Raw genomic sequence first — 21,426 nt, 5'->3', positions numbered from 1 at the left:
GTGCGCATGCGTCAGTTTAGAACCCTCGTCTGCGGAGTCCACAGTGAGTGCTTTGGCGCATGCTCCAGCGCCGGGAGCTGAGCCCCCTGTAGTCGGCTCCCCCGTACCGACTGAATGCGACTAAGAGTCTAAGCGGGCTGCTCCCGCAGGACCCCCGGGTGAGCCGACACTGGCCTCCTTATGATAAGGATCAGCAAGAAGGGGTGTAAAGGTTGGGGAGGAGCTTGGGGTGCCAGTGCATCCTCTCTTGAGCACACAGGTAACTAAAAACACGATGGAAGCTTTGCACCTCGCCATTTTTCAGCGGTCTCTGTAGCAATCTTTTATTTTTCCTATTTTTAAAGATTTTTATTTGCCTGTCTGTGTGGGCACGTATATGCAGGTGCCTTTGGAGACCAGAAGAGGGTGGGGTCCCCTGGAGCTGGAGTTAGAGGTGGTTGTGAGCCCGTCCCCCTCCCCCATCCCAGTGGGTGCTGGGAACCGACCTCCAGCCCCCTGCAGGAGCAGTAAGGCCCTTAACTGCTGAGCCATTTCTCCAGCCTCCCGGATGGCTCATCTTGTCAACCCGATGAAATTTAGAATCATCACAGAAACAAACCTCTAGGAGGACCCAGCCAGACAGCCCAGTGGGCAAGAGGGAGTGTGACTAAATCTGATGACCTAAATTCAGTCCCCAGAACCTACGTGGTGGTAGTTGAGAACAGACTTCCCCCGACCTCCCTTCACGGTATTGCACTTGCACATGTGTGCACTCACAATAGAGAATAATAATCATAATCATAATAAAGAACGTTTGGTTATGTCTTTGAGATTCTAGACAGATTTGACTGAGGAAGACAGACATGTACGGCATCATCCTAGAAGCTCAGGAGTCAGACTACGGCTTCCTGGCTGCAGATGCAGTGGGCTCGGCTGCCTGGGAATCCTGCTGCTATGACATCGGCATTGTGTACCCTTCCTTAAGACGCTTGTTGTTGTCTTGGTTTTGTTTGGTTTGGTTTAGTTTTTCTAGACAGGGTTTCTCTGTGTAGCCCTGGCTGTCCTGGAACTCACTTTGTAGACCAGGCTGGCCTCGAACTCAGAAATCCTCCTGCCTCTGCCTCCCGAGTGCTGGGATTAAAGGCGTGCGCCACCACTGCCCGGCTTTGTTTGTTTTTAGAGACAAGTGTTTCTCTGTGCAACCCTGGCTGTCCTGAAACTTGCTCTGTAGATCAAGCTGGCCTCGAACTCGGAAAACTGCCTGCTTCTACCTCCAAGAGTGCTGGCATTAAAGGCGTAAGCCCAAAGCAGCAGGACTTCTGTTCAGTTTTCAGACACAACAACAAGAACAGTAACTCATACAGACTCAGTCTCCCAAGCGTTGGAGCCACAGGCATGAGCCATCCTGACCATTGGTATCTGAGTGCTGAACCATCACTAGGTGATGGAAAGGTTGCAGGAATCAAGTGAAGACGATGATGTCAGGTCCTGGAAGGCTCTGGGGCCCATCACATGCTGGGTCACACTCCACTTTGCCTCTGCACAAGGGCATATTACTTACTCCTGGAGTGGCAAACTTGTGATGCCTAAGCCAGCTCATCCACCTTCAAGGCTAAAAGTACAAAGGTAATGCAGACACCTCGCTCAGTTCTTATGTTTCCAACTGGGAGGAGGAGGAGGAGGAAGAGAAGCAGCAGAAAGAGGAGGACAAAGCAGAAACTGCTGCTGCCACAGCCCAAGTTTCCCCTGTCACAGCCCAAAACTTGCATCCACTTAATAATCTAGGAACAGCAGGGTTGGAGAGATGGCTCAGTGGGTAAGAGCACCCGACTGCTCTTCAGAAGGTTCGGAGTTCAAATCCCAGCAACCACATGGTGGCTCACAACCATCTGTAACAAGATCTGACTCCCTCTTCTGGAGTGTCTGAAGACAGCTACAGTGTACTTACATATAAATCTTTTAAAAAAATTTTAAAAAATATTAATAATCTAGGAACAGCAGATCCTCGAGGGTAGATCACCCCATGAGGTCATCAGGAGTACTAGCTATCCCATGGGCCCGAGCTTAACACTTCGAGCAATAGGGTTTTCTCCAGGCCACCCCGTGAGCCAAGGTGAGATAAGGAGAAGGCAGACCAATCCCATGTGATTTTGATACCCTCAGCCCCTCCCAGTGCCTCCCTCCCCTCAACCAAAAGCTTCTGAGTGCCCACAAGATAGACCTGGGAGCGTTAACAGAATTCCTCTCTTGCATGGGCTTCATGTTTACCCCCTTTCCTAAGGCCCCAGTGATAAACCAAAGACCTTTCCAGCTAAGCTCCCCCTGGGGAGTCAGTGAGGTTCCCAATCTTACAGGGAGGGATTACGGACAGAAGTATGGAGGACCCCAAAGAAGTCTAGCATAGCCACATAGATGGGACACCCAACTGTTGGTTTTCCACATCCTATATACTCTGTTACCTCCCTGAGGCCCCCAAAGGACAAGTGCAATTAGAGCAGAATTGCATACAAATGACCTTTATCTATTCCTCTATGTCCCACTTGATCTGTAGGATGGGAAAATGAGGGAGGTCAGGTCAAGAGGCTAAGATCTCAGTAGGGTGAGGGATGGCAGGTGAAGATGACTTCCTTGTCTTCTGGTCACCCAAGTAGCCTGGTCTGCAGGGAGCATTGTGAAGCAGACCTAATCAAGATCCTTTACTGAGGGACTGGGGTGGTGGCTCGTGAGGAGCAGCCTCCTGCCCAATTTATACAATGCTGGGGCTCAGACCCAGGCATCCAGGCCCTCATGCATGCTAGATAATCACCTTAACTGGGCTGGGGATTGGTGTTTGTTTGTTTTTTTGTTTTTGGTTTTTTTCCAATTATTGTTTTCAGTTTGTTTGTTTGTTTTTACTGAAACAGGGTCACACAATATAGATGGCCTCAAACTTGAACTCCGACCTCAGCTTCCCAAATGCTGGGAATATAGATATGTGTCATTGTGCCCAGCTTCTGAGTGTGTGCTTGTATTGGTTGAATCTTATATATGCCCCGTCACTGAGTTGCATCACCAACCTGAGTGTGGTTTGAGCATACCATTTGAATACAGGCATGGCCGCTTGGTTGAGCCTGTAATGCCAACGCCATGGGGAATGGAGTCCGGAGGGTCAGTTCAAGGTCATCCTCAGCGCCACAGCTGAGTTGGAGGGCAGCCTGGACTATATGAGACACGGTCTCAAAAATAAAGGTGCGGGCTGGTGAGATGGCTCAGTAGGTAAGAGCACCCGACTGCTCTTCCGAAGGTCCGGAGTTCAAATCCCAGCAACCACATGGTGGCTCACAACCATCTGTAACAAGATCTGACTCCCTCTTTTGGAGTGTCTGAAGACAGCTACAGCGTACTTAAATATAATAAATAAATAAATCTTTAAAAAAATAAAAATAAAAATAAAGGTGCTTGCTGAGCACACACAGAGCCCTACGTTTAATTCCCAGCTCTGCATCAACTCTGCATGGCTCACACCTGTAATTCCAGCACATGAGAGGTAGAGGAAGGCAGGTCAGGATTTCAGGGTCATCCTTGGCTATAAAACAAGTTTGAGGTTATCCTGGGTATATGACAAACCCTGTCTTAATTCTTCCAGGAAAAAAATATGAACAATACATCAGCCGAATGCCCCCACTTATCCCTCTGCGGCAGAAGCAGAGCTGTGGCCAGGAGTCCATACTGTGGGAAAGCTAGCCACTTAGAGACATCCCGCAGGGAAGCCATTGACTGAGTCTGTGTGGACGAACAATTCTCAGCCGGTAGGTCACGACCTCCTCATGGGGGTCAAACAACTCTTTTCTGGGGGCGGCGAAAGATAATCAGAAAACACAGATATTTGCATTATGATTCATAACAGTAGCAAAATTAGTTATGAAGTAGCAAGGAAAGTAATGTTATGGTTGGGGGTCACCACAACACGAGGAACTGTATTGAAGGGTCGAGGCTTTAGGAAGGTCAAGATTCTCTTCTTCTAAGGCACGAGTGCCCTGCCCATCCTGTACCTGGAAGCACTAGCCAATCAGCCACAGAGTAGCACAACCATGGCCTGGGTCTCGTGGGGGAAAGTTAGGGAAGTGGCAGGAGCTCTATCCACTGCCACCCTAACAACCCCACATCCAATCCAGCTGCCCCTCAGCACAGCCTCACGCCCCTCCCGGACCACGCCCCTCCAGGACCCTGAGCAGAGGGGCTGGAAACGTGGCCTGGTAACCCACAGAAGATGGAAGGGGCCACTGTGGCCCAGCCCTGCCCTGCCGTGCAGTCTGTAGGGAAGCCCTGAACACAGGAGCTTGGTGTGGTGTCTGCTTGCGGCTGGGAAGAGCCACCAGGCTCCAGAGCTGAGAAGACAGAGGCGGTGTGGAGAGGAGTGTGGGATAGGAGTTTTCAAGTTTTAACAGGCCTGGCCCCAGGTAACCTAGAACCTGAAGCTAGGCTGTGCTGGTGACCCCAGTTCTCAGTCAAACCCTCGTCCCTATATAGGGTCTCCTGGACTCAGTCTTTCTCTGGACTCAACCCAACACCTCAGCATTTCGGCAGTTACAGCGGGTTTATTTATGACAGCAAACCACTGTGGCAGTTACAGCAGGTTTATTTATGACAGCAAACCACTGTGGCCTCCAACCTAGAAGGCCAGACAGTGGCAAAGCAGTGTGAGGTGGACAGCCTGGTCTCCTGGGTGAAGAATCTGGGCCATGAGGACTAGAGGAGCAGTCGGGTCTCTCAAAGAAGCAGGTGCCATGGTTGTCCCTCACAGACATGGAGAAGCCCATGATGGGTCACTGTCCTCTCCAGAACAGTTGACTGGGCCAAGGATTCTGAGCATGTCACGGATCTGCAGACACCTGGCAGGGGCTCGATGGACACCTCACGGACACCTCACGTCCGTAGCTCTAGGTGATGGGGCTCTCTGGCTGGTGGGCCATCCAGGCTGGAGCTGTGGGCTTCTCGAAGGTCTTGCAGCACACGAAGCAGCTGGGCCAGCGAGTCCTCAGGAGCTGGATGGGATGTGTTGTAGGGAGGGCAGATGTGGCTTCCAGAGTCTGAGAACCCGTGTGTCCCTGGAGGCAGCTGAGCCACCAAACCCCAAGTCCCAGATGAGAATGACCTACCTCCATCACAGCCTGTGGATGAGACGCCGGCTTCTGTCACCCCACGCAGGAGCTGGTGCCTTTCCCTGCAGAGGAAGGCAGAGACGTCACCGGGGCTGTACAAACAGGTGCTTTCAGTCCACAAGGAATCAACTCGGGCCCAGCCTCCACGTTTCCAGTTCCAGCCACGTTCCTCTCACCGTTCCAACACAGAGCGGCCACGAGCCTCTCCACACCGATACTTGTAAAGCTCTTCTCTCCATACAGCCAAGCCTGACCTGGAAATTGCAATCCCCCTGCCTCAGTCTCCCTAGTGCTAAGGGTACAGGAATGAGCACCATGCCTGGCCAGAAAGCCAATGGCAAACCCAGCCAAACTGTGTTTTGCAGGGCCTATGGGAAATGAGCCAGATGGGGTCTGAAGGACTCCAAATGCCAGTTACGGGGGGTGGGGGTAAGTTAGGGGTGGAGCTGGAATGGGAGAGCCTGGTCTTCCTTGTGCTGTCCTACAGGCCTTGTTATTTCAGTGTTTCTGTTTTGTTGTTGTTTTGTTGTTGTTTTTGTGGGTTCTGTTTGTTTTTGATACAGGGTCTAACTATGTAGAACATGCTTGAACTTCCTCTGCCTTTCCAGTGTTGGTATTAAAAGCATTCCCTACCACAGTCTGGCATGGTGATGGATGACTTTGATCCCAGCAATCGGGAGGCAGGGCAGATCTCTGAGTTCCAGGCCGGCCTGGTCTGCAGAGCAGGTTCTAGAGCTACACAGAGCCCTATCTCAAAAAGGGGGGGGGGGGGCTGGAGAGATGGCTCAGCAGTTACAAGCACTGGCTGCTCATCCAGAGGTCCTGAGTTCAATTCCCAGCAACCACACGGTGGCTCACAACCATCTGTAATGGGATCTGATGTTCTCTTCAGGCATCAGGTGTACATGCAGATAGAGCATTTATATACATTAAATAAACAAACAAACAAATAGGAAAAGAAAATAAATCACATCACATTTAGCTGTTTTTTGTTTTTTTGTTTTGGTTTTTCAAGACAGGGTTTCTCTGTGTAGCCCTGGCTATCCTGGAACTCACTCTGTAGACCAGGCTGGCCTCGAACTCAGAAATCCTCCTGCCTCTGCCCCCAAGTGCTGGGATTAAAGGTATGCGCCACCACACCTGGCTTTTTTTTTTTTCTTGTTCTTCTTGCTTTCTTCCTTCCTTCCTTCCTTCCTTCCTTCCTTCCTTCCTTCCTTCCTTCCTTCCTTCCTTCCTTTTTCTTTCTTTCTTTCTTTCTTTCTTTCTTTCTTTCTTTCTTTCTTTCTTTCTTTCTTTCTTTCTTTCTTTCTTTCGGGGGGCCCAGGCAGGTCTTAAACTCACTGCAGAGAAAAACTTTGCTTTCTCATCCTCCTGCCTCCACCTCCGGAATGCTGGGATTATAGTCGTGAACTCAGAGGTTCTGTTTTCGGAACAGGGTTTCTCTGTGTACCCTGACTGTCCTGGAACTCACTCTCTGGACCAGGCTGACCTTGAACTTGGGGATTCTCTCACCTCTGCTCCCCAAGTGCTGGGATTAAAGGCATGCACTATCATGCCCCGATTTTTATAAAAACTTAAACACTTATTATTTTATATGTATAGCTGTTGTGTGTAAACATGTGCATGTTTGTGCAGTACATGCACGCAATGCCTGGTTTTCGAAGAAGCCCAAAGAAGGTGTCTGACCCTCCTGGAACTGGAGTCACAGACAATTGTGAGATATCAGGTCAGCGTTCAAAAGTGCTGAGTCATGTTTCCTGCCCAGGTGTTTGAAGGATGTGCAAAACCCTGGAAGATCACCGAGTACCAAGGATGCCCTTTGAATCACTTGCCCGGGGCCCAGGATGCACGTGCAGACAAGCAGCCCCTTTTGTGTAGCCCGGGAGAATGCTGTAGGGAGCTGAGATGCCTCAGAGCATCCTTGAGCCTGGCCCCACCCAGGGATTCAGAGCTAATGGGGCCCAGGGACCCTGGTGGGCAAAGCTGTTTAGAAAACATCCTGGAGTCTGGTGGTAGTAGTACCTGCCTTTAAATCTAGTGGTCAGTAGGCAGAAGCAGATGGATCTCTGAGTTCAAGGCCAGCCTGGTCTACAGAGTGAGTTCCAGGACAGCCAGGGCTATACAGAGAAAGCCTGTCTAAAAACAAACAAACAAACAAAAAGAACACAAACAAAAACAACAAAAAAGAAAGAAAGAAAGCACCCTGTCTTAGTTAGCGAGATAACTCAGGAACTCAGAATTAGCTGAGGGCAAAGCCAGTGTTCTGCCGTCATCTCCAGAAGGCTGGGTAGATGGGGTCAATCAAATTAGCGCAGGAAGCAGTTGTGGCCATGACTCCTGCCCTCCTAATAGGAGATGACCTCATGATGCAGACTGGCAGTGGGAAGGAGGCTGGCCTCATTAAAAGAGAGAGAATGTAGCTGGGTGTGGTGGTGCATGCCTTTAATCCCAGCACTCGGGAGGCAGAGGCAGGCGGATTTCTGAGTTCGAGGCCAGCCTGGTCTACAAAGTGAGTNGCCAGGGCTATACAGGGAAACCCTGTCTTGAAAAACCAAAAGAGAGAGAGAGATAGAGAGAGAGAGAGAGAGAGAGAGAGAGAGAGAGAGAGAGAGAGAAGGTAGGGTCAGCAAGATGGCTCAGGAGGAAAGGAGCTTGCTGCACAACCCCAGGAGCTGAGTTCAATCCTCGAGACCCACATGAAAGAGGAAGAAGAGAACTGACTCCACAAAGTTTCCTCTAACAACACATGTATGATGAGAAACACGGGCCCCATGTACACCTTAGATACACACAAAACAAACAAAAGAGAGATGGCCAAGCTGTGCGTGGCCACTCAGGCCTGTCTTTTCAACTACTGGAGAGACAGGAGAACCACAGCCCTGGGATACACTGGAAGACCCTGAGGACCATGGAGATAGCTCACTGGGCAAGGGTTCGCTCTGCAAGCACGAGAATCCTAGTTTGAGCCCAGTTTCCATGTAAAAGCCAGGCATGGTAGTGCTTGCTTGTCATCAAAGATAGGCAGGGATTCTGGAAAGCCAATTTTATCAAAGCAGTGAGCTCAAGACTAATCAGGGATCTTGTCACAAAAAGAAAAAAAAAAAATTAAAAAAAAAAAAAAGGATGCTGGAGAGATGGGAGGGTGCTGGAGGATCAGGAGGATGCTGGAGGATCAGGAGGATGCTGGAGGATCAGGAGGACGCTGGAGAGACGAGAGGGTGCTGGAGGATCAGGAGGATGAAGGAGAGACAGGAGGATGCTGGAGAGACGGGAGGGTGCTGGAGAGACATCTCAGTGTTTCAGAGCATGTGCTTCTCTTCCAGAGGGCCTGAGTGTCTTCCCAGCACTTACGACTCCAGCTCCAGGGGCGTCCAGCTTCTGTAAGCACCTGCACTCACGTGCATATCCTCACACACAGGCACACTGTCTTTGTTTCTAGTTCCGTTTAAACAACTAGATTAAACGGAACTAGAAACAAAGACAGTGAGATGGCCGGAGAGAGGTTAAGGGTGCACAAGGCTCTTCTAGGGGACTGAGTTTTGTCATGCCCCACCCCCACTCACATCAGGTGGTTCACAGTCACCTTTAACTACAGCTCCAGGGGAATCTGATGCCCTCTTCTGGCCTCCACAGGCACGTGCACACACATGGCATACGGAGGCATACACACATGAAAATAAGAATACAAAGATTGTTTGTTTTGTTGGTGCGTCTCACCGTGCAACCTTGGCTGGCCTAGAACTTGCCATGTAACTTAGGTTGACCTCCAACTCAGAGAAACCCCCTGCTTCAGCCTCCCAAGTGCTGGGGTCAGAGGGTATGCACACCACACTTGGATGAAAGTAAACCTGCCTAAGGCAGGAAAAACAAACATGGCACCAGAGGCAAACGAGAAACACAAAGACAGAGGCCAGCTGTTACTTAGCAACCCTCAGCCGCAACCCCAGTTACAGCCCTCGGGTGGCACCAGGTTTGCTAGGAGTATATGCAGGTGCCTGTCCTAGAGCCTCCTCACCGAAGAGCAGCCTCCACGCCTAGCAGGTGCCTGTAGATGAGCTGAGCCTCGAGGTCATGGTCCAGTGGGTCATTCCATTCCTGCAGGGTCACCCGAGAGTGGGTCTTGTTACATCCCTGATCTGGAGGCAGAAAGAGGGCAGAGTTACAATGGAAATACCATGCCGGGCTTCCTGGTAGTGCAAAAAAGGCCATACTGGATGCTCATGTGGGCGAGGATTCATGAAGGGTCGGCCCACTAGGGGCTGGTAAGATGACCCTGATTCTGCCTGTCACTATCCACACTTCTGCTCGCAGCAGATCATCATGGCTTCAACTGCTGGACCAGAGTATAAACTACGGAAAGTGGGTGTCCTGTGGCATTCAGAGACATTCGGGGAGCTGGTGGCATTCCGGAAGGTCTGTCTGGAGGCTGCCCTGAACTACGTGATCATGGTAGGATGTGCCCAAGCTTCCAGAGTTAGAATGAAGTAGTCCTGCTAATTACGGGGCCCAGCCACCTTTGCCCACTTGCCCCGCCCACTGTCAGCCTCAGTTGTAGACTGTGGGCATGGCTTAGCAGTAGAGCTGTTGCCTAGAATCCCTGAGTGAGGGGTTTGGTGTGGTTCCGTGGTAGCATGCTTACCTAGCATGTTGGTGGGTCTGATTTCCATATGCAGACACACATGCACACACACACACACACACATGCACACACACACACAAACATGCACACACAAACTCACGCACAAGCACACACATTCTAGTCTCAGCTCTTCCTAGTGAATTGGAAATCTCAGGCTGTCTCATGGACCACATCAGCTCTCATGAGGGGCCACGAAGAGCCATCTGTGCGAAGCCAGGGCAGGACACGTGCAGTGCAGTCGGGCAGACAGCTTTTCCTATGCCAGGCTCTAAGCTTTAGTTAACTCTGTGAGTGGCGAAGGTCTTGAAATTTCCAGAACTGATGGACAGTGTCACATGACCATAATACCAGAACTCAGGAGGGCAGGAAAATTGTCTCAGCAGTTAAGGGCGCTGGCCGCTCTTCCAGAGGAGCAGGGTTTGATTCCCAGCAAGCACATGGCAGCTCACAACTGTCTAGAACTAGTTCTAGGGGAACTGACAAACTTCCAACCTCTGCAGTTGCGTCCTCACACACACTCAGTACTCACACAGATACCCATGCATATACAGAAAATAAATCTTTATTAAAAGTAAATATAAATCTTTAAAAGAGAGAGATTCTACTAAGTTTTCAGGCTTTTTCAGAATAGCCAATGAATTCACTCACATGCATCACACACTTTGCACGGCATTTACCAAACCACATGGTCACAGATCTTCCTGTGCCAGGAGCACCTGCAGGCCTGGCTGTCCTTGGACATCTTTGCCGTAGATAAGCATGTGGCTTTCCAAACTCCAAGAACCCCTCTCCCAACCTATGACCTGCTTGGGAAGGGGACCCAGGCCAGCACTCCCACCTGTCTTGTCCTTCTGGTGACAGCAGCTCCACTTGTCCCCACGGAAGATGCCAGGGTGGTATGACCGCAGGAGGCCCCTGTTGTTGGTGCTCGCTTTGCGAAGTGCAGACAGCCACTGGTTCAACTCGTTCACACACTGCAGGGACAGTGGCTCAGAAGTCTAGCCCTTCCTCCCCAAAGGCAGGTACTCTCTTCTGAGCCACTCTCCCAGCCCCTCCCAGACTCTCCACTTGGTACAAAGAAGCTAGAGCAATCTGGGAATGGGGGAATCAAATGAGCAGCTTTCTCCATCAGATTAACCTGCGGGGAAGCCTGTGGGGTATTTTTGACTGATGACTGATGTGGGCCACTGCATGTGGTGCCAACTGCTAGCAACTGGTCCTAGGGGGCATAAGAAATCAGGCTGAGCGAGCCATGGGGAGCAAGCCTGCAACAGCATTTTTCCACGGGCTCTGCTTCAGTTCCAACCTTCGGGTCCCTGTCCTGGGATCCTGCCTGGCTTCTTCTGATTGACTGCAACCTGCAACCTATAACCCTTTCCTCACCGAGTGGCTTTTGGTCACAGTCTTTATCACAGCAATAGAAACATTAGACACACACTTTTAGCCTCTCAATTGAGGATTCTAGACAAAGCCTCTACCACTGAACCACTCCCCAGCCCCTTACTGGGGGATTCTAGGCAGGGGCTCTACCACTGAGCCACGCCCCCAGCCCCTTACTGGGGGACTCTAGGCAGGGACTCTACCACTGAGCCACGCCCCCAGCCCCTCCCTGGGGGATTCTAGGCAGGGGCTCTACCACTGAGCCACGCCCCCAGCCCCTTACTGGGGGATTCTAGGCAGGGGCTCTACCACTGAGCCATGACCCCAGCCCCTTACTGGGGGACTCTAGGCAGGGACTCTACCACTGAGCCACGCCCCCAGCCCCTCACTGGGGGATTCTAGGCAGGGGCTCTACCACTGAGCCACGCCCCCAGCCCCTCACTGGGGGACTNGGCTCTACCACTGAGCCACGCCCCCAGCCCCTCACTGGGGGACTCTAGGCAGGGGCTCTACCACTGAGCCACGCCCCCAGCCCCTCACTGGGGGATTCTAGGCAAGTGCTCTCTTGCTTGAATCAGGCCCAAAGCATATCATTTGACATTTCCAATATTCACTTTTGGAAAGTAAAGCATTGAGTTTCAGGCTAGCCTGACCTGTGAGAGTCTTAAAAAAAATAATAATAATACAGACCAGAAAAGGAAAAAGCAAGCTCTGAGTCACAAGGACCTAGCTGTCTATTCATCTAGCTACACACATATCTACATATGGAGGCCCAGTGGCAAACATGGACCATTTTCTGGGCATGAGACCCCAGGACAGTATTTATACACAGCCTGCAATACCTAATGTAGCCGACAGGGGGTGAAGGGGAGAGGAGGACTAAGTCCACATTCCAAGCCCAGGGCATTCCTGAAGCCTCCACCCCACAGCGCCCTCCACAGGCCACACCTTGCACTGCAGGTAGACAGTCTGGGCCCGGCCAACATCATCTGCGTAGATGACCTGCATGACGTGGGAGCTGCCGAAGCTCTTTTCCTCCACCTTTTCCGCAGCCCGGATGCTGGCCAGCTTGATGAAGGTGCTTTTCTGGGGCAGCCAGAAAAAAAAGAGGCTGAGGAGACTGGGCTGTGTTGTTCTACTTTCTTATCTGGTGTCCACATCCCTGGCAGGTTGCATTAGGACTTACAGTGAGGGACCTGAACAACTCCCCTCTTGTTCCTAGCAGCCTGCTCTATGAAGCGATCTCAGCCAGAGTCCAAGCCCCTGGGAGCGGAGCACCTAACGCGCTGGAATGGGCAGGTTACTGAGCATCATCAGTCAGGCTTACAGCTGTTGAGGCTAAACCTGCTTTTAGGGTTTGCATCCAGGAAGGTTTGCAGAACAGCCAGTGTGCTAAAGTATCCTACCCTGTAAGTATTTTGCCCAATAAGCCATTTGCCATTTTGCCATAAGCCATCCCAATGAGTCCTGTTTGCCATTTTGTTTTGCGACAGGGTCTCACTCTGGCTTGGTAGTTGAAGCTGTTCTTGGAAGTCTTGGGTCTCCTGCTTCCACCTCCTAAAAACAAGCGCCATCCCAGAACGCCTTCCTGCTCACTCACCTTGGAGCTGGACGTCTTGGCAAAGCTGAGGGCTTCGGTGGTAAGGGAGAAGTAGAGTTTCTTGAACGAGGAGGACGCGAGAGGGCTTTTGCCTTTGGTCCTGTGGATGAACAGTGGTCCCTCCTTCACAGGCGGTGCCTGCGAGTTCGACACCCGCTGCAGGGCCAGCTCTGAAAGCAGGAAAGAAAACGGGTGGGAAAGCCTGGCTATCGAAGGATCTGGTAGATGGGGGGAGGCGCTAAGACCTAATGGGATAGAGTCAAACTCCCCCGGAACGGCTAAGACAAACGGGATGCTGAGGCTAGCGTCGGGTGGGGTCCTATGGGAAAAAAGTTTGGTTGGTGCATAGCACAGACCCCGAGTTAGAGTCACAGCGCCACAGAAACCCGGGCTTGGTGGCACATGCTATAATCCCAGCCCTTGGCGAGCTGGAGGCCAGAGGACCCACTTGGATTTAAGGTTATTCTTGGCAGTGAGTTTGCGGCCAGCCTTGGGTTACATGAGATCCTGTCTGAAACAAAACAACAGAAAGCCCGGATGGGCTTAGTCTCTCGGTGGGCAGGGCGGTACGCGGGGTCAAGTAATAAACTTGCACACAGGCCTTGGGTATGATACGTGATGGAGTCCTTGCCTTCCTTTTCTTCTATGTCCACAAGCTTCATAATGAAGTCCTTCAGCTGCACCACGCCCTGGCTCACAATAGGCTGGAGTGGTTCCATCCACGACTCTTTGGCCCTGGAGACCGGTGTGTCCATATTGCCTATGTTTTGGACCGCCTAGGGGTGACAGCAAGAACAATAGGGCTTTGGGGAGACAACAGCTGCCTACTTCAACCTAGAGATGGAAGCTGAGGCCTTTCGAGGTCCCACAGGGGAACCAGGGATGCATGGATCGTGGCATTTTGAGTCTTTGGACACCTGGTACTTTGGTATCATCGTGTGTGTGTGTGTGTGTGTGTGTGTGTGTGTGTGTGTGTGTGTGTGTGTGTGTGTGTTGGGGCTTGCCTGGGCATGTGTGGGACTCTGAGGCTGGTTTGTGGGAGCGGGTTCTCTCCTTCCATCATGCGGGCTCCAAGGATGGAACTCGCATCACCAGGGTTGGCAGCAAGCACCCTTACCTACTAAGCCCTCTTGCTGGCCCTGAAAGTTTCATCCTACTATCAGACCGCTACTGCTATCAGAAGATTCCCGTTCACTAGACAGGCTTTTGGGCTTTCTGTGTCTCCTTATGGGGCTCTCAAGAAGTGATCATGAGAATTATCTTAAACTGTGAAGTGCAGTGCCATATAGGATCAGTGGCCTGTCTGCAAGACCTTCCTAGTGCCAATTGGTGCGACACTGCAGAGCCTGCCAGGGTCCCTTTGCAACCTAACTGGCCTTCCCATTCCACTCTGCAGGCCCACACCTTGGCCAGCAGAAGCAGCGTGCGGCTGGTGCGGGCATCTGCATGCCGCTCTCGCAGGTGGAAGAGCTTGGGCGACAGGATGGCGGGAGAGAAGAAGCGGAGGCACAGGAAGCTGGTGACCGCGATGAATGGGACGTTCTGGAAGGGCAGAGAGTAGAGCCTGGTCAAGAAGCATATCTGTCCCGCGGGATTCCCTTTCTAACCCCGGCCTTCAGCTCTGCTGACAGGGGGTTGTTGTACCTGGTGCTGGGCGCTCGGGAAGCGCTCGCGCACGCGCCCGAACAGCTGCCGGAAGGTGGCGCGGACTACGGCTGGGCACGTGCGAACCGAGCGGCATATGGCGCTCAGCAGCGCCACCAAGTGGGTACGCAGCGTCTGTGCGCTCTGCTCTAACACTTCAGCCTCCGTCTGTGGGCGGTGCAGCCCAGAGCATCTGCAGGGGATTAACCAACAAACGGTCAAGGGCAGCACTTGCGAATACTCGGCAGCTGGGGGTCCCATCTGACATCAGATACAGAGAGAAAGGACATGTGAACCCAGACAAAAGGAACACCTTTACACGGGACCTGATTTAGCAAAGTTGTGCACCCAGCGATTACCCCGGCCTCACCCTACATCCTTAACTTCCACTTTGCTGGGGTCCAGCTCCACGTACTTCTTCTCCTCGAACACTCTGTCAATGATGGGGCCCAGGAGGCCATGCAGATAGCGCATCCCTGCCACCTGAGGGCCACCATAAACCACACTGGTTAACCACTCTGTGTACCATCTGCCTGGAGACTCAGATTTGGGCCAGATGCACGCTTAGGGTGACTTCTCTACTGAATATGTGTCTACCTGAATGCATGGATAAATAAGTTAATAGACGGGTGATGAAAGTGTCTGGCTTTCAAGGGCCCTAGACACAGGCAGAACTACCCTCTGTGGACGTGAGAGTCTTTGTCTATGAGATAACCATGAGATCTCACCTTCAGAAAAGACTCCATGGACTTTGAGGCCAGAGAATTGCTCCGGAAGAGGGTGTTGGCCTCACCTGCAAGCAGAAGTTCTAGTGGGCAGGGGGTTGGGTCAAGGCCTTGGAGACAGGAAGATGAGAACACCTCGGGGGTGGTCTTTAGCCCCTCAGTACATGACTTTCTCAACCTTTCCCACCAGCCCCGCCTGGACTATTCTTTTTAGGGAGGGAGCAGCCTGGCCCCTTAGAGAGGCCGTTAGTGTGCTAAAGAGGGCCTCTTCCACCCTGCCTGGGACAAGTCATCTCAGGCCTCACTGGTTCGGCCCAGCTCCAGCTGAAATAGCAGATCCAGAAAGTCCTTGGCCAGCCCCTGCCCCAGGAAGAGCTTGAGCAGGGTGGTGGCCACTTCCTGGCGACACTCGGCACTAGTGGTCTCCTCAATGACAGGAATCAGCCGTCCTGGGCCCTGCAGAAAGGGGTAATGCTCAAACCCACAGAGAACCTAAACCTCCCCAGGGTTAAAACCTCAGAGCATCATGGGAAGGCTGTCTGGCCCTCCCAGACCCGGGTATTAGTTTATTGCTCTGTAGAATGGGTTTGGGACAGGTGAACTGCTCATCTAACCATGGAGGCTTCCAGTCTCCCCGAGGGGCTCCTCACCTGAGTGCCCAGCTTCACCTCCTGGCACAACAGTTGGACCAGAGGCTGGTAGCAGGCAGACGGTAGCACTGTTTCATCCCGCAGCCGCACCTCCAACTGCAAGGAGCCCAGGTTGCCCCTGGAATGGGTAGCCTGTGATGTCTCCACCAGGGACCTCGGTTCCCTGGGCCTCGCCCACTCGCAAAGGCTCAGGCCTTGGAGATTAGCAATGCATTCTCTCCGCTTACATCCAGCAGCTACTCCACTCCTGCTGGGCCTTTCTGTGTCCCTGTCTGGAAGACACACTTCCCGCCCTGTTACCCAAAGAATGCCCACTGTTTCCAAAGCTAGTTCCACCATGCCTCCTGACTCAATGGGATTCCACTTGTGCATCCCAAGCTCTCATATCCCGAATCATCAACTCTGGAACACGGCCATTGTCACCCGTGTGCTTTACTCAGGAAGCGAACTGTTAAGCTAACAGAGAATTTCAGGCTCAAGTAAGTTAGGCCACATGCCGCACGTAGTAAATGTAGCCACTAAGATTTCTTACTGTGGGGCTCAGCGGTTAAGAGCACTGACTGCTCTTCTAAAGGTCCTGAGTTCAATTCCCAGCTCACACGTGGTGGATCTGTAATGGGATCCGATGCCCTCTTCTAGTGTGTCAGAAGGCAGAGACAGTGTACTCATATAAATACAATAAATCTTAAAAAAAAAAAAAAAAAAGATTTCTTCCCTTGGAGAAGACCTTGACTAAAGTTACTGTTCAGTGGCTCCCACCATCCTCCACACAGAGCAAGCTGAGGAAGCCGCTGCCAGCACACATCCATGTGCTGAAGCCATCGGACTATCCTAGACGGCCACACAGATATCATAGGCTGGGCATAGCCCTGGCCACCTGCCCCTGGCCTAGAAGAACACAGATGAAGGATGTGGGACCTTTTTCAGGGATCCAAAGCTCAGCCAACCAAGGGGTGTGAGGGAGACCAAAACAAGCCAAAGAATTTTCTAGATGGGCAGAAAAGACAAGGCACCCTCCATGAGCGGGCTTTTAGTAACAATGTGGTGGCTTGAATTCTCAGCGATCTTTTTTCCTCTTTGGGACAAGGTCACACCTTTTAGATTCAGGCTAGCCTGGAACTCTGCAGTTTCCCGACTCAGCTTCTCAAGGGCCCGGACTACAAGGGTGAACCAGTTCCTCTGGCTTGCATTCTTCCATTAAAAGAATCTCCACCGGGGCTCAGATGGAGCTCAGTGGGAGTGCTTGCCTAGCTTAATAAATCCTTGGGTTTGATCCCCATAATCCAGCACAGGGTGGGGGTGGGGTGGAGGGTAGGGGTAGCCTGGGCTACATGAGACCCTGTCTCAAAAAAAAAAAATAACTATCTGAAATTTAATTTTGAGATAATTTTGGCTGTATCAACCCAAATAGCCTCCAATTTATGTTTTGTTTTGTTTTGGAGACAGGGTTTCTCTGTGTAGTCCTGGCTGTCCTGGAACTCACTCTGTAGACCAGGCTAGCCTCAAACTCAGAAATCTGCCTGCCCCTGCCTCCCAAGTGCTGGGATTAAAGGCGTTTGCCACCACTGCCTGGCGCCTCCAATTTTAAAACGGGGGTTACAAGCATGTGTCACTCTGCCTGACTCCATGTGTCTGCTTGCACGTGCCACACTAGTCTAGATGACCCGCTGAGCCATCTTGACAGCACTAGGTGTTCTGGTCCTTATCTGAGTTTCACCTCGGTGGTGCTGGAAATCCAGCCCATGGCCTTGTGCCCACAGGGCAGGCACTCTTCAACTGGTATGCCCCAACCTCGCCCTGCGCCTCTGTTTTTGGAGACTCTTGAGGTTCAGAGTCATGGCTCCGAGGCACTCTCCGAGGGGACTAGGGATCTGCAAGGAAGCCCTTTAAAGGGGAAGGATCTGAGAACATGTTCTAGAAAGTGCCAGAACATGCAAAAAACAGGTGATTCGTGTACAACTTTTAGCTCAGAGGACAATAACATAAAAAGGGAGCAGGAAGCTCCCGCCTGGCCGAGAAACCCCTGACTTTTCTTCCTCAGCACACACCCCAGGGCCCTGTGGTAGCACTCACTTGCCTCGGCGGCTTTTGGACTGGTCAGGCTGCAGCCGGAACCAGCCCTCTTCCTGCTGGGCTGAACACAGTCTCTGGACATTGACCGCCACCTGGAAGAGGGCAGGCAAGGCTGGAACCCTCAGGTCGTCTCCTGGCTAGGCACTGAGCTTTCTTCTTCTCCTTTTCTGAAGCTGGGGATAGAACCCAGGGCCTCACAGTTGTTAAGCAAGCACTCCACCCCTGAGCCTCACCCCTCTCTCCTCCCTGGTGAATTCTAGGTAGGCGCTCTTCCACTGAGCCAGGCCATTAGGCAACAATAACTGTGATGACTTGGTTGTCAACTTGACTACATCTGGAATTAACTAAAACCCAAAAATTGAGGGCACAACTGTGAGGGCTTTCTGCTTAGCTTGATGTGGGATGATCTACTTTTATGGGGGTGGGGTGGGGAGTGGTTTCCCTATGTAGCCCTGGCTGTCCTGGAACTCACTCTGAGAACCAGGCTGGCCTTGAGCTTCAGAAATTCGCCTGCCTCTGCCTCCCAAGTGCTGGGATTAAAGGCGTGCACTGCCACACCCAGCTGTTTTCTTTTTTAAAAAGAAACTTTCTGGGGCTGGAGAAATGGCTCAGCGGTTAAGAGCACTGACTGCTCTTCCAGAGGTCCTGAGTTCAAATTCCAGCAACCACATGGTGGCTCACAACCATCTGTAATGGGATCTGATGCCCTCTTCTGGTGTGTCTGAAGACTCCTCAGTCTCCCAAATATCTGGGATAGCAAGCTTGTGCCACTAGGCTTGCCTTCAAGTATTGTTCTCCTAGGGCAGAGGGGCACCTTGCCCACCAGAGTGGGAGTAATCCTAATTTTACCATCTGAGAAAGTGAGCAGCATAGCGGGAATGGAATATAGCCTGAGCAGGTGATGGGCGTGGCCGGGGCAGGTGGTGGGCGTGGCCTGGGCAGGTTGGAGGTGGAGCCTGGGCAGATGGTGGGCGTGGCCTTGGCAGGTGGTGGGCGTGGCCTTGGCAGGTGGGGCTGGGCTGGGCTGAAGCAGGTGGTATAGCTGATACTTACTTTGCCTAGAAAGTCATTCCGGCTAACAAGATCCCAGTCCCAGGCCTCCACGAGCAGTGCTTCTGAGGCTCCTTTTTCCAGCTCAAAATCAAATGTCTCATTCCAGCGTGGGTAGCAGGATTTCTTCACCACCTGCTCCAAAAGGGATAGTGGACAGATTTCCTGTCTTTTATTATGATACAGGGTCTTGCTCTGTAGCCCAGGCTGGCCTTGAACTCATGACCCAACTGCCACATCCTCCCGAAGGCTGGGATTGTAGGGGCCCCACCTTACTCAGCCTAAAATGATTCTCAAAAGTGGAACTTGAGCCGGGCGTGGTGGCGCACAGCCTTTAATCCCAGCACTCGGGAGGCAGAAGCAGGTGGATTTCTGAGTTCTGGTCTACAAAGTGAGTGCCAGGACAGCCAGAGCTACACAGAGAAACCTTGTCTCAAAAAACCAAACCAAACAAAACAAAACAAAAAAACACCTTAAACTTATAGATAAGGAAAATAATGACTGCAGCGGTGCCTGAGTCCTTCTAATGTGAGATGAATTTTTGAGTGGGTAAAGGATCTCCCTAAAGTAACCCACCTACAAATATATAAATATGAGAAAAGGGGTTGGGGGCGTAGCTCAGTGGTAGAGCCCCTGCCTAGAATCCCCCAGGGAGGGGCTGGGGGCGTGGCTCATTGCCTAGCGTGTTCCGAGTACAGGATTCAATCCCCTGTATTGAAGTTGTACTTGATGAGAGATAGAACACTTCGCCAAGAGGGAACTGAGGTCCAGAGTGTGAACAAGCAACGCATCTAAGGCCACACAACGAAACAGAGGTTGCACTGAGAACCCAGCTCTGGACGAGCTCCTGCAGGGTGCCACGCTCTTCAGATGATGCTCACAGAGATAAGAAAATCAAGGTTCAGAAGCTGTTCCAGAGTCCCCACGTTCCCCACTCCATCCCCTCCATCCCATCCTCACCGAGGTCTCCTGGGTTCGGCCATTGTAGTGCACTCGGACAAAAGGGTCAGATGCGCCATTCCGATCTTTTGGTGCTAAGTCCCTGGGAGTGAAACGGGGACAGGGGATTACTGCTCCTGCAGCTTGTCCGCAGGATGGAGTGAACACAGCGGGCTGGGAAGGGCTGGCTCATTCGTGGCTGTTGGACATCATACATGTCAACTCTCACTCACAGCCCCTTGCCTACGGGCTGTGAAGGCTACCAAAGGCTAGTCTCCTGACCAGACAGACAGCTGCAGAGATACCCTTGTGCCTGACTTGCTCAACAGAAGAGAAGGCAGAAACAGATGGGAACAATCAGTCATACAGCACTCAGGAAGCTGAGGCAGGAGGATGGTGAGTTTGAGGCTAGCCTGAATACTGTCCGTCTGAGATGTAGCGAGACTGTCTCAAAGTCAGTCTCGACCTGCATAGAGGAGGCTGGTGTGGCTTGGCTGGAGTCTGTGGTGCAGAGGCAGGGGAGTGTGGGGGCATATGTTTCTGTGATGAGTTGCAATGCATGCTTAAGTGATGTCCCCAAGGTCCTGAGGTTTGGTACTATATGTGACGTGTGTACAATACCGTGCCAGAGGCAGCCCATGCCAGCATGGCTGAGGAGGGTGGGTGGAGGCAGAGGGGAGGGGACCGTGGATGAGAGTAAGAATGGGGGCAGATAGGCTGTGGCTCAGCCATTCCCCACGCTCCAGCCTCAGGGCAGCCTCAAGCTATCCAAAGTGTCAATCATGCAACACATATCCTTCCATTGACCAGAGAGACCACTTCCTCCCAAATGGGCTGTCTCGGGCATATTCAGTTTCTTTTGTGGAGCTGGCTGGCTGGAGGCTGCCCACTGGCCCAGGGGTGGACTGGAAAGACTGAACCACCCACAACCCTGTCTGAGCATGTTATTATTCCCTTTTGCCTTCCTGAGAGACAACCCCCCCGGCCACACACACACACACACACACACACACACAGAGGACAGGGAGGAGGCTGGAATCGGAAGGGACGTGTCTGTGAGTCACAGCCAGGCCCAGACAGGAGTGGGGACAGGAGTTAAAAATACCCCAAGGCTGGGGTTGGACCTGTCACAGGTGACTCAGGCCCACAGAGCCATCCCAACTATTATCCCACCCCCACACTCTGTCTGGACACATCAAGAACTTTTCTCCTTCCAACCCCATGAGAGATCATACACGACACAGAAACACAACACACAGCTACACCACAGTACACACCATACACATGCACAAACACGCCACACATACCACACACATAGGCACATGTGAACACACATAGGCACATGTGAACACACACAGGAGAATTTTATGTACTGGGTCTAGCTAAGGAAGCCCAGACCTAAGAGTGGGACATTGGTATCTGAACACAGTTCAAGTATTCACAAAATAGCCTGGCAATAGTGTCACGTGCCTTTCAGTCCCAGCACTCAGGCAGACAGAGGCAGGAGAATCCCTGTGAGTTGGAGGCTAGCCTGGTCTACAGAGAGAGCAGGGCTACTCTGCTCCCCTACTGTTTGAGACCTAAAGTTCCACTTTTTTTTTTTTTT

General features: G+C 52.0%; 1 protein-coding gene across 1 annotated transcript in view; it reads right to left on the bottom strand.

Annotated features, from left to right (window-relative positions):
- Window positions 1-4,580: 4,580 nt before the first annotated feature.
- The window catches only part of Rasa4b (RAS p21 protein activator 4B), a 27,018-nt gene continuing 10,172 nt past the window's right edge, over window positions 4,581-21,426 (bottom strand). The window contains exons 6-21 of the mRNA XM_021186654.1: window positions 19,842-19,923; window positions 18,885-19,016; window positions 17,832-17,923; window positions 15,759-15,876; window positions 15,414-15,564; window positions 15,112-15,176; window positions 14,754-14,866; window positions 14,384-14,576; window positions 14,144-14,281; window positions 13,371-13,515; window positions 12,740-12,909; window positions 12,088-12,225; window positions 10,598-10,733; window positions 9,136-9,256; window positions 5,118-5,182; window positions 4,581-5,003 (exon numbers count right to left, since the gene is read on the bottom strand). Coding sequence (XP_021042313.1) covers window positions 4,885-5,003; window positions 5,118-5,182; window positions 9,136-9,256; window positions 10,598-10,733; window positions 12,088-12,225; window positions 12,740-12,909; window positions 13,371-13,515; window positions 14,144-14,281; window positions 14,384-14,576; window positions 14,754-14,866; window positions 15,112-15,176; window positions 15,414-15,564; window positions 15,759-15,876; window positions 17,832-17,923; window positions 18,885-19,016; window positions 19,842-19,923 — 1,978 coding nt within the window. The 3' untranslated portion in view covers window positions 4,581-4,884. The remainder of the gene's footprint in view (window positions 5,004-5,117; window positions 5,183-9,135; window positions 9,257-10,597; window positions 10,734-12,087; window positions 12,226-12,739; window positions 12,910-13,370; window positions 13,516-14,143; window positions 14,282-14,383; window positions 14,577-14,753; window positions 14,867-15,111; window positions 15,177-15,413; window positions 15,565-15,758; window positions 15,877-17,831; window positions 17,924-18,884; window positions 19,017-19,841; window positions 19,924-21,426) is intronic.

Source organism: Mus pahari, chromosome 23, assembly GCF_900095145.1.
Source record: "Mus pahari chromosome 23, PAHARI_EIJ_v1.1, whole genome shotgun sequence".
Taxonomy (NCBI): Eukaryota; Metazoa; Chordata; class Mammalia; order Rodentia; family Muridae; genus Mus; species Mus pahari.
This window is presented reverse-complemented; position numbering and strand designations above follow the sequence as displayed.